The sequence below is a fragment of the Bubalus bubalis genome, chromosome X (assembly GCF_019923935.1).
Source record: "Bubalus bubalis isolate 160015118507 breed Murrah chromosome X, NDDB_SH_1, whole genome shotgun sequence".
Taxonomy (NCBI): domain Eukaryota; kingdom Metazoa; phylum Chordata; class Mammalia; order Artiodactyla; family Bovidae; genus Bubalus; species Bubalus bubalis.
Genome location: NC_059181.1, coordinates 29,975,308 through 29,991,557, shown reverse-complemented (window position 1 = coordinate 29,991,557; position 16,250 = coordinate 29,975,308). Strand labels below are relative to the sequence as shown.

The window sequence follows — 16,250 nt, the reverse complement described above, 5'->3', positions numbered from 1 at the left end:
CAAAACACAATAATAAATATGAAAAACTTGATTTTAAAAAAATCAGACCTTAATGAAATCACTGTCAAGGATAGGAGACCGATTAGTTTCTATAAGCAATTAAAATGCTGTAGCTTACCAAAGACAGAAATTAGAAAATTAGAAATGAATGGGCATATTGTTAGAAGAGAGGATAAATTTATGAGGGAGAACTTAAAGCTTTTATGCAAAATTATAGACCAAGTTAGGAGAATAATACATACCTTAGGGTGCTGATTTTGTATCCTTTTTATAGAAAAAGATGAAAAAACTGTTTTGGATATGGACTTTTTATGCATACACGAGTGCAGAAAAAAATCTAAATGCAAGGCAGGCTAGTTGCCAGGGCAAAATGCACAACTCAGGATCACTGTACTAGGTATAAAAGGCTGTACCTTGGAAAAACTGGGTAGCAATTTGTGACAAAGTAGAGAACCTGACACTATTATAGAGGGGAAAAATTAGATTCATTTGCTTATGTACAGAATGCTTATATTAAACTCTTTCAAAGTAGACTAGAATCCAGAATCATTACACGAATCATTTAAAGGTCACCATTCTTTCTCCTTGCTAGATTATAAAGTAAACTCTCCACTTTAACAGATCAACCTTGTTTTCACTGAGTAACTATCACTCGCTTTCTGATCTCCCTAAGTAGGAAGTTGTGTTCTGATTTACGACAGAAGGCTTGAGAAAGAGAACGCATTAAAGGATATACAAAGCAATTGTGAAAGATAAACAATAGTATCAGCTGAGCTTTATTTGTCAGATTTCAGTTCTGAACCAAACTTTTGTAACTTTGAATATGTGAGTGCTCACTCGATATTTTTAGGCACTGACTATGCTCAGATGCCTCCTGAAAACAGTCTATTTAAAGGGCACCAGGAAGATCATGCATGCTTGTCTGCTACCCATGTGAGTGCTGGCAGTTATTGTCTAGTTTGGTTCACCCTTAACTATACTATGCCTTTCTCTTCATTTAAAAACCAGTTACTTCCTGTTGTGGATTTTAATCAATTCTTTTTAATTACTTAAAGCATTATTTCCCTTGAGGGCAGTCTGTGCTTGATTTTGATGGTGGCTACTTTGCAGGAGAATTGAATCAGGGACTTCAGGATACTATACTGCTGTGGTCCCCAATCTTTTTGGCACCAAGGACTGGTTTCATGGAAGACAATTTGTTCCAGGACCAGGGAGGGGGAGAGGGGTGATGATTCAAGTGCAGTAGGGTTCGAGCTCCTACGAGAATCTAATGCTGTTGTTGATCTGACAGAGGCAGTAATGTGAGGGATGGAGAGCGGCTGTAAATACAGGTGAAGCTTTGCTTGCTTGCTTGCTTGGCCTCCATCCACCTCCTGTTGTGTGGCCCAATTCCTAACTGGTCACGGACCAGTACTGATCCACGGCCTGGGGGTTGGGGACCCCTGCTATACTGGTTTCCAAAGTAAAAAACAAGGCTCTTCATCACCAAGGAAACAGGAGGCAAAGAGGAAGCCCATGGAAATACATGGCCAAGCAGTGACCCCTGCTTTTTGCTGCCAGGCATCCATTCTTTTTGCTGCCGGGAGCTGTAGCTCTGATTCTCTTTAGGAAACCACCCCTCCTTCAACCTCAGCCTGAGATTCCACCCTACCCTTGGCTCTAGGATCTTGTGCCCAATGATTGATTTTTGTGCTTAGTCTGCAAGAGTCCCTGTTCTCAGCTCAGCTTGGGAGTGTGCAGCTGGGACCTGCTGCGCCCTGGAAGAGAGCTGAATCAGCCACAACTGGAGTCAACCTCAAAGAGACAGACTGGTGGGGGACCCAGGTGATACTGTCTGACCCAGGAATCAAACAGCCCCTGAACAAAACTACTCACAGAACTCCTGTTTTTTTCCCCTTATAACTTCATTTTAGTTGGGGCTGACTTTTCTATGACTTGCCCTGGGATGGATACAAGCCATTAGCAGAAGCATCATGGAGTCTCCAAGGTCTCCTGTGTCCAGGGAAAATGACAATCTATCCACTTTGTCCACAGAGGCAGTGGTGTGTGACTGTGACCCAAGTGGACCTTCCTCATAGGCAAGCAACCCTAGCAGGTGTTAACGGCTGGACCAGAGTAGTTGGGCAAAGTAGAGGCATTCTAGAGAAAAGTTTTAAATCTGTGACAGGTAGAATTCACAAACACATCTCAGTCCTCCATGTTTCAAACTACAATGGGCTAGGGGTTTAAAAATCAATGTAAATTTGATTACCTATGCAAAAAAAAAAATGAAATAAGATGGGTTAGGATGGAAAATGTCAACATTCACTGAACTCAGCAGGATAAATATTGACTTATGAAACTTTGTTTTAGTTATGCTGGTTTGCTGAATCATGAGGCAAAATTTATTTTTTATCAAGTGACACTGCTCTAGGCTTTAGGCTTTTTTTGCTTACTGATTCAAAGCCTTCCAGATCAGCATTTTTCTATATTTTAATGGACATAAAAATTACTAGGGAGTTTAAAGATAAATCCCACTGTCAGAAATTCTAGGACAATAGTTCTGGGGAGGGGGCCCAGAAATTACACCTTTTAAATAAATGTCCTCTCTTTAAGAAACACTGCGAGACTCAACAGCAGTGGTTCTGATCCAGAAAGCTCACCTGAAGCACCTGGAAAACTTTGAAATCACATCCTGGTCCCTACATCAGAGGATTCTTATTTTATTTTTTTCCTTTTGTGGCCATGCTGCATGGCATGTGGGATCTCAGTTCCCCAACCAGGGAAATGAACCCGCACCCCCTGTAGTAGAAGTGTGGAGTCTTAACCACCAGGGAAGTCCCTGCATTGTAGGAATCTGGTTGTGAGTCCAGGCAAGGAGAGCCTGAGTCCTCCTACCTGTGTTATTCCGTGTTCTGCTCAAGCTTGAGAACCTCTTTTTTAGGGCATGTTCTTTAGGACACTGAATTTGTTCCAATTGTTAATTTCAAAACAAAACTAGACACACACTGATGATCAAGTGGCTCTGTGACTCCACTGCTCTTGGACAAGGACTACTTAAGTTAACGGGGCACCATGCTCCTCCCTTAAAAGCTTCGAAGTACCCACAGTACTGGTATCTGGTACCAGTATCTGGTATCCATAGAATGAACTGAAGAGAGTCAAAACACTGGAGGTGAAATCTACATTTTTGACTTGGCCGCCAACAAGCTATGTGACTCAAGCAAGTCTCATTTCCCTTTAGGACCTGGGTTTCCAAAATATAAAATAAGGCAGTTTAGACTAGCTGGTTTCAGAAGTCCCTCTCCTTCCATTATCCCATGATCATGGAAGGCTGGCAGAATTTTTGTTTTTATAACTCAAGTATAAAGTGATTAGAATACATGGAATGAATTAGTAAAACTGCCAAAGAGGAAAATGTCAGTGGTTGGTACACTACCAAGCAATACACAAATGCTTGAAATTAATTGAATTAAGAACAAAGGAAAATTAGAAAACTCATTAAAGGAGCTAAGATGGCAGAATTACATGAGCAGAATAAGAGACCAAAAGCCAAAGAGAAGATCCCGAGCAGGAGGACTAAGCCCCATGTGGAGGTAATTTCTGAGAACAATCAGAAGAGGTGCTAGATCCAGAACCAACAGCAGCAGTCAATTTTCCCCAACACGTCGGAGTTGGAAGCTGGGGCGTGAGCAAGAGCCAGAGCACCAATACCTGAGGAAGCGCCAGCAGCTGGAACTGAAGAGCCAGAGGGAACAACGGCAGCTGGATCTGAAGGACCAGGAGAAACTGGAGCAGCTGGAGCATTAGGAGAAATAATGGCAATTCATGCTAGAGATGGCCAGGTTCAAGGTTTGCGTTCTCTTCCTGACCATTTAGGACATGTGGGCTCACATGGGCAAGTTCATCAATGAACAGTCTTCTACCCATTTGAGTGTAGAAAAAGGTAAGGAAGAGACGTGGAGCAGAAGGGGAACAGAGGCTGTCCAGTCAGTCTCTGGTTCAATAGCATTTCCGGCTGGACAAAGATCAGGTCAATTCCTGCCTCTTGTTCAGATGACTCTTCCCTACCTGGCCACACAGTCTGTGTCTGGCTCAGTTGGTTATTGACTGCTGACCCAACTGCAGAACTGAAATGCTGTGTGATGCAGTGAGTGAGTGCATCACTAGGGGACGTATGAGTGGAATGTTAAGGGAACTGCTCGTCTCTGCAGAAGTGGGCAGGGCACCCATAGGAAGACAAGTGGCTTTGGGAAGGCAGTGCCCCAGGAAAGCACTTCCCTGGAAGGGTGGCAGGAGGAAAAGTCCACAGAAAGCAACAGCATGTCTAGAGGGAACAGGGAATTGCTCAGTCCCAAAGTGATTCAGAAAAACATCGGAAGGAAAACAGAGTCCAGAACACCATACAGCCTGTTTCTAGAAAACACATCCCTTACTTAGACTAAATAAACTGGATTTAAATGGTTCCCACCATCAAATGAATAGGTTCCAAAAACCCAACTTAGGTGACCTGGAATTTGTCTTTGTATTAAATGAAGTCATATCCAATATATGTCTCATAGATTTAGTTTGTTCTGAAAAACAAAATTTTAAGAGTAAAGAAAAATGCAGTTGCCTCAAAGCCCATGGGTCAAGGTTAATTGAGTGATGTAGTAAAGAGTATAGGGGAAGAAATCTGTTTTAGAATATTTAGAAATTTGAATCAGTTTTGGTTAGTCATAACAATAGAAGGGAAATGTACCAAAGGGTGGGGGGAAACCACACTAGAGATCATCTAAATTATTTTCAGTTGACTAGAAGCAAAGGCAAATAATACAGCTCCTAGGGATGGTTTGCTATGAGGTGCTACTAGCCTGACAGTGAGATAAGGTAAGGCCACAGGTTATGGAAGAACTAAGCAAGGACTGCTGACAGTTACACTCAATGTTATTGGGTTGCTTTCCCCACAATGGACATTAAATCTAGGAAACTAGATTTAACTGCTATGTGTTATGGTGATTAGCCAAAAGTTAAACTATTATAATTAAGCTGAGTATGAGGTCATTTGTAAAGGGGAAGAGACTGTCCCTCAGCTGATGACATTTTCTGAAATCAGGTGGGGCCCAAAAGAAAAATGGAGAGTTGGGGGAGGGGGCGGTGAATGAAAACATGTATGTCAAAATTTGGGGGCTGAAACCTATTTCAGCTTTTAGGTGTATAAATGTCAAGATGCCAATGGCTGACGTGAGTGCATGTGACCCCTGGTAGGCTCTGCGTTTCCCCTAAGAAAGAACACCTGCTGTTTAAACCAGCCATTTCATCTGGCGTTCCTGGACTGAAAAGGTCATCAGCCAATTCAGAATAGTGGCCACGTTCTGAACACTTACTGAAGCCTGATAGTCTGCTAGGCATTGTTTTAAGTGTCCCATGTGTATTAATTCATTGATCCTCAAGCCTATGAGGGCCGCTTTTAATTTCTCCAGGTTAATCACTCAGGAAACAGGCACAGAATGGCAGTAAGTGGAAAAGGCAGAATTTGAACCCAGAGTCTGAGTCCAGAATTAAATCTCTATGATATAGATGTAACCAAGAAGAAGTCATAGCCTTAAATAGAATATGAAAAAACATAGCTCCAAGTTGAACTCTAATTTAGATTCTTTTTGTTTAAACTGGCAGAATTGAGGAATCCAAGCACCACAAAATATGGCAGTATTTCTTTACCCAGGATTGAAGGAGATGTAAGGCATTCAAAGAACTATGTAACAACAGATATGACAAAACGAAAAATAAGTGGATTGTGACAGAGTGGAATACTCCATATTTTAACAAAAAATAACAACCTGCTCCCTTCCCAAGAAAAACAATACAATACAAAACCACACCTTTGTTGTTTAAGACCAAGCCTGCTTAGGAGTTTTAGGAAGTTTGCCAGCTATGGTTTTCTTTCATGTTGATACTCTGAAACATATCCCAGTTCCCAAAAAAGATAAAAGAATGGAGCTTATCAAGGTTCCTTCAGATTTCAACAGATGACTAACCAGATTTAATCATTGGCCTGGGGTGAACTAATATGCAAAAAATTTTTAAAAATGCAAAGGGAATGACCAATGTCTAAAACTGTCACTCTCTGCATAAAGAGTCCTGTGTCACAGGAAACTTTAAATCCAGTACCTTAGAAAAAATGTTTGTAATACCATTTAAAGAAGGAATAATGGTTGAGAGACACATGATTTTTATTGGTGGTTTTCTGTAATATACTACAGGGCTCACATCAGTGACTCTGGCCTCCCTGGATATTAGTCCTTACTATGAATAATATTTTGACATTAAATCCTGAATTGTGTTCGACAGAAAGCTACCACGATGAGGGTCCTATTGTACTTGGCTTGCCGTGCACACCAAGCAACTTCAGTAGTGAGTGACGAAACTTAGCCGAGAAGTGGGGAAAGAGCCAGGCCATCTGAGTCAAGCCAGAATGTTTCCCCGGCAGCATCAGTGAAATATGTATATGAATTTGCAAAAATATCAGTTGCTTCAAGCCTTCCCCCACTCAACATCTGAACTACCTGTGGAGCTTTGTGCTTCTTTATCGGTTTAGTCTGTGGTACATTTGTCAATATAAACCTCCTTTTTAATACTATTAAGAAGACAGCAAAGCCTGTAGACCACTAAAAAAAAAAAAGGTGGTTCTGGAAGGAAAAGGCTTAGAAAAATGGTGGGGAGAGGAGTGGAAGGAATTCTTTGGAAAATATTGATGAAGATAATGCTGAGAGGGAGAGAGAAAAGTCAGAGGGATGAGGAAAATGAAAGACAGGCGAGAGAAGGCAGAGGCCTGCTTCAGATCCAGGGCCACAAAGCTGCTGCAATCCACCTGTGAGACCATCATGGTAAACGGCTGCATCATGCCACAGGGACTAGGAAGGAGGGATGTGTTTTTATCTCCACCTTGGGTACCATACCAATGTTCACCTCGCCAATCACAGAACTAACATAGAAACGCTAAGACAATATGAAGCTTCTGAAACAGACCATCTGTGCCTCAATGGATACCTTTGCATGTTTTTCTATCTCATAAGCATACCGTTAGAAAAGATGTCAAACGACAAACACACCCTAATGACAAGGAAGAACAAATAGCCTGTCTTGGTCTTCAGTGTCTTCCCCAAGCCTGTTTCATGTCCACTAATAGGACCCCGAATTTCTCCTCTCTGTTATTGTACAGGGGCTGAGTGAGTAGATTACCTATCCAGGACCCCATAAAAATGGTGACATAGTAAAAAGCAATAAAAAAAAGAAGACTGTCCCTCTCTTGTGCTTGCCTATAACAAATACTGTTCATCGGTTATATTATTTACTAAGTAAACAGAGAGAAAAATGAAGAAGCACAGGATAGGCATCGAGTTAGAAAAGGTTTACATGAGGAAGGGACAAGGAAGGAATAAAATATATAGAAAGAGAAAGAGGGAAAAAGTTGAAAACCCACAGGCCATGATATAAATGAAGACAAAGAAGCTCAAAGACAAAGATATGTAAAAAGCTGATTCTGTTTTCATCAATTCCCTTTCATGTTGTTTCAAGATAAAGCTGCTAAAGATTTCATATTGTGTTGATATTCTCAACTGAAAACTTGCATGGACATATGCCACCTTAGTATTTCCTGGGTGGAAGAAAATTGGAGGCAGAATTTATCCTTGTCATGACTTAGTGGCGTCTCCTCCCAGCTAATTACTCTCTGTCCTCCTTTTCTATTCTCTTTCCTTGTCTAGCCTCCAAATTTCTACCCCTAGCCTTCTGTGTCACCAAGGCAAGCATAGTAACTGCCTGGTTTGTCACTATCTGCCTAGGAGTCATCACAGAACCTGTCTACAGAAAGGCACTTAAACTTGAGTTGCATAAATTAACATAACCTTCATTCTTATGGTGAATTCATCTATAATAAACTGAGACTATATTAACAACTTTTTTTTTTTTGGATGCACCACAAGGCACGCAGGATCTTAGTTCCCTGACCAGGGATCAAACCTGCACCCCTTGCACTGGAAGCGTGGAGTCTTACCCACTGGACCACCAGGGAAGTTCCTGTTATCAACTTTTAAGTCTACATTTTGAACGATCTCTTTATAACAGAGCCACAAATTCTAATTGTCCAGAAATGAGCTTTAATTCCAAGTCCCATATTCAACTTGTCCAAGAGAGAAAGTCATTTTTCTCTCATGTTGGCACTCTTTAAATATTACTTAATTTCCTTCTGTTTCCTCAGGCTAAAAATCTTATAGCCGTGTTTTATTTTTGCCTCATGTTTATGCCCTATTCAATTTCCAAACATACCAGTTGTATCTTTCCTCTGAAAGGTCTGGCCAATTTGTCTCTCCAATCTTACTGTTCTAATCCCATCAGCTCATTAGCAGTTTCAATTAACTCCTTTGCTAGATTTTACTGAAGAGAGTAATCTTGTCCTTTTTAATATGGACTTTACCTTACTTACATGGTAGGATTTAAATGCTTCCTATTTGTCCTTCCTTCCTGGTTCTATTCCTTTTTCTTTCCTTTCCTGCCTTCTTTTTAAAAGTAATGCCATTTTCCCCCTTTATTATACATTATTTACTCTTTTACTGCTTAGCCTAGAGACTACAACATGCATCCTTGACAGTACTGGAACCACAAGACACTTTAACCTCATCTACTAAATATTCCTTTCATGTACTATTGTTGCCATGTAGTATTTAAAATTTTAATATATTTTGAACATCACAATACATTATTATTTTATACAGTCAAAATTCAGCTAGAATGACCTACATATTTTCTCTTTCTTGGCCTCTGTATTCCTCCTTGCATTGCTGAATTTCTACCTGAGAACATTTTTTTCCTTTTACCAGAAAAAAACTGTTTAGTTTTTCTTTCAGTAGGGGTTTGCTTGTAATGATTTTTCTAAGTTTTGGTTTGTCATTGCCTTTATATTTTACCTTCATTTCTTAAGGATATTTTCACTAAATATAGAATTCTAGGTGAATATTATTTTCTTTTAGCACTTCAAAGATTTCATTCCGCTGTACTCTGTTTCCATTGAGAAATCAGCTAGAAGTTTTAGTGTTGCTCTCGTCAAAGTCACGTCCTCTGGCTACTTTAAAATTCTTTTTACCAGTCAGAATGGCTGCGATCCAAAAGTCTACAAGTAATAAATGCTGGAGAGGGTGTGGAGAAAAGGGAACCCTCTTACACTGTTGGTGGGAATGCAAACTAGTACAGCCACTATGGAGAACAGTGTGGAGATTCCTTAAAAAACTGGAAATAGAACTGCCTTATGATCCAGCAATCCCACTGCTGGGCATACACACTGAGGAAACCAGAAGGGAAAGAGACACGTGTACCCCAGTGTTCATCACAGCACTGTTTATAATAGCCAGGACATGGAAGCAACCTAGATGTCCATCAGCAGATGAATGGATAAGAAAGCTGTGGTACATATACACAATGGAGTATTACTCAGCCATTAAAAAGAATACATTTGAATCAGTTCTAATGAGGTGGATGAAGCTGGAGCCTATTATACAGAGTGAAGTAAGCCAGAAAGAAAAACACCAATACAGTATACTAATGCATATATATGGAATTTAGAAAGATGGTAACAATAACCCTGTGTACGAGACAGCAAAAGAGACACTGATGTATAGAACAGTCTTATGGACTCTGTGGGAGAGGGACAGGGTGGGAAGATTTGGGAGAATGGCAGTGAAACATGTAAAATATCATGTATGAAACGAGTTGCCATTCCAGGTTTAATGCAGGATACTGGATGCTTGGGGCTGGTGCACTGGGACGACCCAGAGGGATGGTATGGGGAGGGAGGAGGGAGGAGGGTTCAGGATGGGGAACACATGTATACCTGTGGCAGATTCATTTTGATATTTGGCAAAACTAATACAATTTTGTAAAGTTTAAAAATAAAATAAATAAATAAATAATACATCCAGACTGTGAAAAAAATATAATAAAATAAAATAAAATTCTTTTTATCTTTAGGTCTCAGCCTATGTTTGTGTATGGCTTTCTGTGTATATATTTTGCCTGGGGATTCATAGTGCTTCTTGAATTGGTGGCATATTTTTCAACAGTTTTGAAAAACTTTTCTCCTCACTTTCCTTTTCTTCTGGGTCCCCAATTAAAAATATGTTGAACCTTCTTATCTTACTCTATATTTCTCTTACTTTTCTACATTTTCTAAACATTTGTGTGTCTGTGCCTCAGCTGTGTCTAATATGATGTAAAAGTCATCAATGGAGTTTAATACCATTATAAAATTTCTATCCTTAAATTTCTAATTGTTTGCTAAGATTATCAATCTTCCCCATGAATTTCTTGAACATGCAGATCATGGTTAAAGTCTGATAACTCTAGTATTAGGATTTCCTATGGGTCTGTTTGCAATGTCAGTTGTTTCTCTTGGTTTTCAGTCATTCTTGTTTTGAACACCTGATATTTTTTAAATAGAAAACTAGAAATTGTAGAAGAAAAAGGAATGAATAAACAAGCACATCACAAAAAGTCTTCCTGGCAAAATATTTACTGAAATCCTTCACTATAAGTATAACTTCAACTAACCTAGTTGCATTATTTTAAAATGACAACTCAAAGTCCAAAGCTGCATTTCTACAATTCAAAGTTTACAGTTTAACAAGAACTTTCTGGTTTCTGTGAGTAGGCCCTTCCTTTCATGAGGGGGAAAACAAAAAGTAAAACCCTAACTTGTATAAAAAGTTGGCTAACATTTGTCTGTGAAAAAATACTCTCCTAGTCACTAAAACTGTAATATTCTCCTTATATTCAAAATGAGCTGCTCATGAGAATGAGAAGAAAATAAAGATTCAAAAGAGGTACTTTGTCTAATAGGACCTTTGGCTGCAATTCTTTCACCTTTTCTTTGCATCTTTAGTTTTTTATCACCAGTACAGAAGACATACTAAATACTTTCTTATAACACTGTAACATTAAACACCTTGATTTTTTATAAAGATTCTTTCCAAAGGATTCACACTACTCTTACAAAACACTTTTTAAGCACATTTTCTGCTTGAACGTCACTTTTTCCAATCTACACTAAAGTAACTGCAAAGTAAAAATTGCTCACTCCATAAATCATTCCATCTCTGACAACTTCTGTCTCCACTCCCCAACCCATGACCTGTTACTTTATTGACCAAAAAATGGTGCTTTTCTATTTGTGACAGAATGATGCCTTTTAGTGATTGTATATTTAGAACAAAATCTTCCTTTTAGTAAGTGAGAGTGTCATTCAGTGCTCAATTGTCATATGCTGCTAAGAGTGAGACTAAAATATACATGGTTATTTCCACTGAATAAAGCATGATATCTAATGGTGGTATGTTTGAGATTCAGCCTTTCCACCCTGTGGACACAGCCACGTTTATAGCAGAAGGAGCTAAAATGATGAGATTTTTGTTTTCATAAGCTCAGTAGAGTTGATTCAAGTGCCTATATGGGAAGAACAAGTACACAAGTACTTTACGGAGAGGTAGACATGGGACTGGGAACATGTGTAATCTTGAGTTTTGAGGGGAGGAGGAGGTAAAATCTCTTTTAGGTGTCAAAAACAGCAGGGATCACGAAAAGTTCTAGCCATACTGATTCATTTGTCTAATACAAATTATCAGGAAGGGGAGAGCAAAAGAAAGAGTTAATTCAACATGGGAATAACTATCTGAAACTGGTAAATATATAACAACCCATTTCTTAGAAGACTCTTTGAGATTATAGGAAACATGACTACATGCTTTTTGAGCCAGATGTTTTAGCATGACCACATCTGCAAGTAGAAAAAGGCCTTGCATTTGACATCCACGCACAACAGCTTACCCACAGCGTTGTAGAGAGGTTCTCCAGTTAACTTGTCCCAGACTACAGTGGTTTCCCTCTGGTTACTGACACCAATAGCTTTTGAGAGAAAATTAAACAGAAAAGAATTAAAAAAAAAAACCAAGCAAAAATCTGAGGATAGTTCTCTTTTTTTTATATAGGCACAAGTAAACATAACAATGTGGGGAAAAGAAAAAAAAAAAACATTTGGAACATTAGTAGTGGTATTGAGTTGATTTTCTTCAAATGGCCCCAGGAAAAACAAACCTCCAAGTCAAGCTTCTTTTTCTTTCCTACAGACTCCTTCCCTCTTTATTATCAGCACACCATGACATAGACCCAGATCAATAGTGAAAAGAAAGACTCCCAGGTTGGCTTATAAAAAAGGAATGCAATAACTTCCCCAGTTTACAACACCCTATTTATTATGCTGAGGCGACCAACAATAACCTCATTCATTTATTTACTAACTGCTACAAGAAATTTCCATCTGTGTGTGTGCACACACACATATGCATTTAAAAAAAAAACAGCCTTCGATAGAATCCTTCATGCTGGGTAAACTCATATTATGGTTAGTTAGAAATTCAATTTTTTCATGTATTTTAATAATAGTTTACAAGACATAGAGTTTGAATCAGGTATAAGTACAATATGTGATGGCAATTACCTCATACTAACCTATATACAACTCAAGGGCTATAGTTACAGTAAGTTACTCTAAGTAAAATACCATTCCATACCATTTTATTCAGTTTAGCTTGATTCAGCTAAATTGGAGGTTTTCAGACTTGGCTGTACATTACAATCAACTGCAGAGCTTTTATAGAATTCCAGTGCCCAGGGCCTGGAGCAAACATTTTCATTTAACTACCTGGGGTAGCATCGGAGCATTGGTATATTTTTCTTAATACTCCCCACATGCATAGAGTTGCATACGCTGGACTAAAGGGCTCTTTCAGAATTTAACCTTAAAGGCAATATAATCAACCCATATTATGCTCAAATCTCTGGAATTGCCTGTTACGAGACCATTCAGACACCTTCTAGTGAAAAGATACTACCTTTCACAAGGCAAACCAATCTATGCCACACAGCTTTTCTATTTGAAAAAAATTCTTTTCCTCGTCGCTTCTGCCTGTCGATCTTTGCCACACTCTTTGGAGATACAAGAATAAGGTGACTCCTTCCACAGGTCAGCCTTTCACACTTGAAGCAGTTATTCTGTCCCTCCAGGCTTCTCTTCCCTTGCCGAGGCTGAACAATCCAATTTCGATCCACTGCCCCCACCTCCATACGGCATGGTTTAAAGTCCCGTCACCACCTCCCCTAGGAACATGCAACTATCTGTCCAAATTACTCACACTGTACCCCAGAATAAACACACTAGCAATGTTCTGACCAACAGAGATCTGAAGGGGACAAGCAGCTCCCTTGTTTTAAATCATCTTCATCCAACGCAGAGTTACTCATTGTAACACCTTGCCTAGACATACAAAGATGAATGAGATTCCATTACCAGGAAACTTAGAGGCACAGGGTGAAAGGAATAGATTTGGGGGTGATTTTTTTTTACAAAAGGAAGACAAAAATGTTTGCAGGAATACAGGAAGAGAAAGAAGAATATGGGGGTAGGGGAGGAAGGGGTCTGGAAATGAATGGGACACCGTCCTGATTCTTACAGTAACAGAGGGGATGAGATTAACACCCAGGGAGGAGCTTCACTAGGGCAGAAGCTTATTTGCTGACCTCATGGTGGAGGGAAAGGAGCAAGAGATACAGACATGTTTCTCTATGAAGTGGCATACAAGGCGATCTGCTAAAACGGGGATTGTGCAATTGGGCACTGTTCAATAGAGCGCAGGCTCCAAAGCCAGGCTGCCTCTGCTTTCTAGCAGTGTAACCCTGGGTCTCAGTTTTATCTTCTATTAAATGGACATCACCAATAACTCCCACCTTGAAAGTGCAAGTGTTAGTCACTCAGTCTGTCTGACTCTTGCAACCCCATGGACTGTAGCCCACCAGGCTCTTCTGTCCATGAAACTTCTCAGGCAAGAATACTTGGAGTGGGTTGCCATTCCCTTCTCCAGGGGATCTTCCTGACCCAAGGATCAAACCCAGGTCTCCTGCATTGCAGGTAGCTTCTTTACCATCTGAGTCACCAGGTAAGCCTTACCAGGTTCCAAAAAGAGAAACTGGAATTGATGCCTATTAAAACAGTGCCACAGCCGGTTCATGTTGATATATGGCAGAAACCAGCACAATATTGTAAAGCAATTACCCTCCAATTAAAAATAAATAAAAAAAAACCAGTGCCTGGCACACAGTAACTACTCCATACATGTTACTTATGGCTGCCGTTCAGTGTCATCATTGCTATGCAGACAGTGGAGTGTCAGTCACAAGGAATGGGACTGAACGAAGTGGGACACTCAAAGGTAAAGGAATTCCCTAGCAGCACTGTGGGCACAGCAGAGGCTAGAGACCTCAGCAGGACCTTGGCAATGGTTGTTAAGGTGACCTTCACCATGAGGACTCATCAGGAATTCATGCTCTACTAAACTCTCCTATTCTTCCCCACTGCATTAATTAGTGGTTAACTAGTTGTCGGCTTCCTGAGTTGCAATCTTGGAGTTTCTATTCTAAGCCCTTCAGGCTACCCTTCTTTATTGGCTCATTTCCTGGTGGCTCAGACAGTAAAGCATCTGCCTACAATGTGGGAGACCGGGGTTCAATCCCTGGGTCAGGAAGATCCCCTGGAGAAGGAAATGGCAACCCAGTCCAGTACTCTTGCCTAGAAAATCCCATGGATGGAGGATCCTGGTAGGCTACAGTTCATTGGGTCGCAAAGAGTCGGACACGACTGAGCGATTTCACTTTTTACTTTCTTTCACCTGGTATTTAGAACATTATCTAGAGCTATTGCCATCTGAGTCATCAGTCACAGGTTCCACTCTGACTACTCCTTCTTTCCCCTCTCTCTCAATTTGGTTCCTTCGTGCCAAGCAAAAGTGCTTTTCTTGCAGACAAAGTCCAGTGAACCAGCTTTCTCAGAACTTTCTTCCAGACACAAACACTTCTGGCACTGCTTTCTCTGATACAGGTCTCTGAACTTCTGAACTTCCTTCACAAGCTGATTACTTGCCATTTTTACCCTAAAATGCTCTAGGTTTTTCTATGCTCCTGAAAGAAACCTTGTCTGACTGCACAGGTACTTATCTTAATAGTTTCCAATTTTAATTCCCTCTTTTTCAGAATACATGTTTAGGTTTCATAATTTGCCACCCTAGTCAAGCTACAATAAGAGCATATGACATACAAGTCTTTTAGCTACAGATATTATAATCATTGGCACATATAAAACCCATTGTATAAAAAAACAAAAACAAACAAACAAAACAAATAAAATACCCAATGTATTACTCTTGTATCTGGCAGATACTTTTTTAGGATTTTGTTTTCCTCAACACTGAGTGTCACTATAAAATTAACAAGTTAAATGATACATTTAAAATCTGGTTAAATTTTGCTTAAGATTGCCTATGAAAAGTTATAACTGCAGTTAAGAAAATATAATGAGGAAAAAGCCTTTGGAAGTAGTCCAGAATGTTATAATTGTTGTCTTTGTAGAATTATAGATGACATGCATACTTATTTAAAAATAAGTTATAATTTATAATTGGAACATATTTCTGAAAAAAAAAAATGAAAACCACACATAGTAAAAGAAAGTGGCTCCACAGTAAAGAGTACACTTGCCAATGCAGGAGACGCTGGGTCAGGACTATCCCCTGGAGGAGGAAATGGCAACCCACTCCAGTACTCTTGATTGGAGAATCCCATGGACAGAGGAGCCTGGTGGGCTATGTCCATGCGGTCGCATAGCGTCAGACACAACTGAGTGCACACACACAAAATAATACAATCCCTAGAGGAAGGCTCTGGGACTACTGGAAGTTCCATGTGGGAAGCAGTATAAAGCTTTTTAAGAAAGTAGCATCTGGAAGATGTGTGCTTATGGCAAGTTGTAACAATTTCAAATGATATCTGGCTACTGCTGAGAAGTGCTTTGGGACCAAGAATACCTTTTCTGAGAGGCCAAGTCTGAGAGGTGAAGGAAATGTCTGTGGATGTGTTGAGTAGGGTGAGGCAGTGGGTGTGGGGGTTTCCTTGTTTTGCAAGGGTGTGAGAACTACTATCTAATCACTTAGGATTTGATGCTTTCAACTTTGTAACAGTGTATTTTGTGTTCTGTTTGTACCTCCTGACAGAGGATGAAAGAGATTATCTGGTTTTGTCACTCTGTATACTTTTTATTTAAATTTTTTATTGGGGTATAGCCAATTAACAATGTTGAGATAGTTTCAGGTGAACAGCAAAGGGACTTAGCCATACATATACCTGTATGCATTTTTCCC

General features: G+C 39.8%; 1 protein-coding gene across 5 annotated transcripts in view; it reads right to left on the bottom strand.

The window, feature by feature from the left end:
• Window positions 1-16,250, bottom strand: part of GK (glycerol kinase) — a 76,750-nt gene that overhangs the window by 42,760 nt on the left and 17,740 nt on the right. For 3 of the 5 annotated variants that reach the window (XM_025277045.2, XM_025277048.2, XM_025277046.2), the window contains exons 4-5: window positions 11,833-11,910; window positions 3,694-3,777 (exon numbers count right to left, since the gene is read on the bottom strand). In XM_025277045.2, coding sequence (XP_025132830.1) covers window positions 3,694-3,777; window positions 11,833-11,910 — 162 coding nt within the window. The remainder of the gene's footprint in view (window positions 1-3,693; window positions 3,778-11,832; window positions 11,911-16,250) is intronic. The other 2 variants (XM_006056289.4, XM_006056290.4) reach the window with 1 other exon arrangement.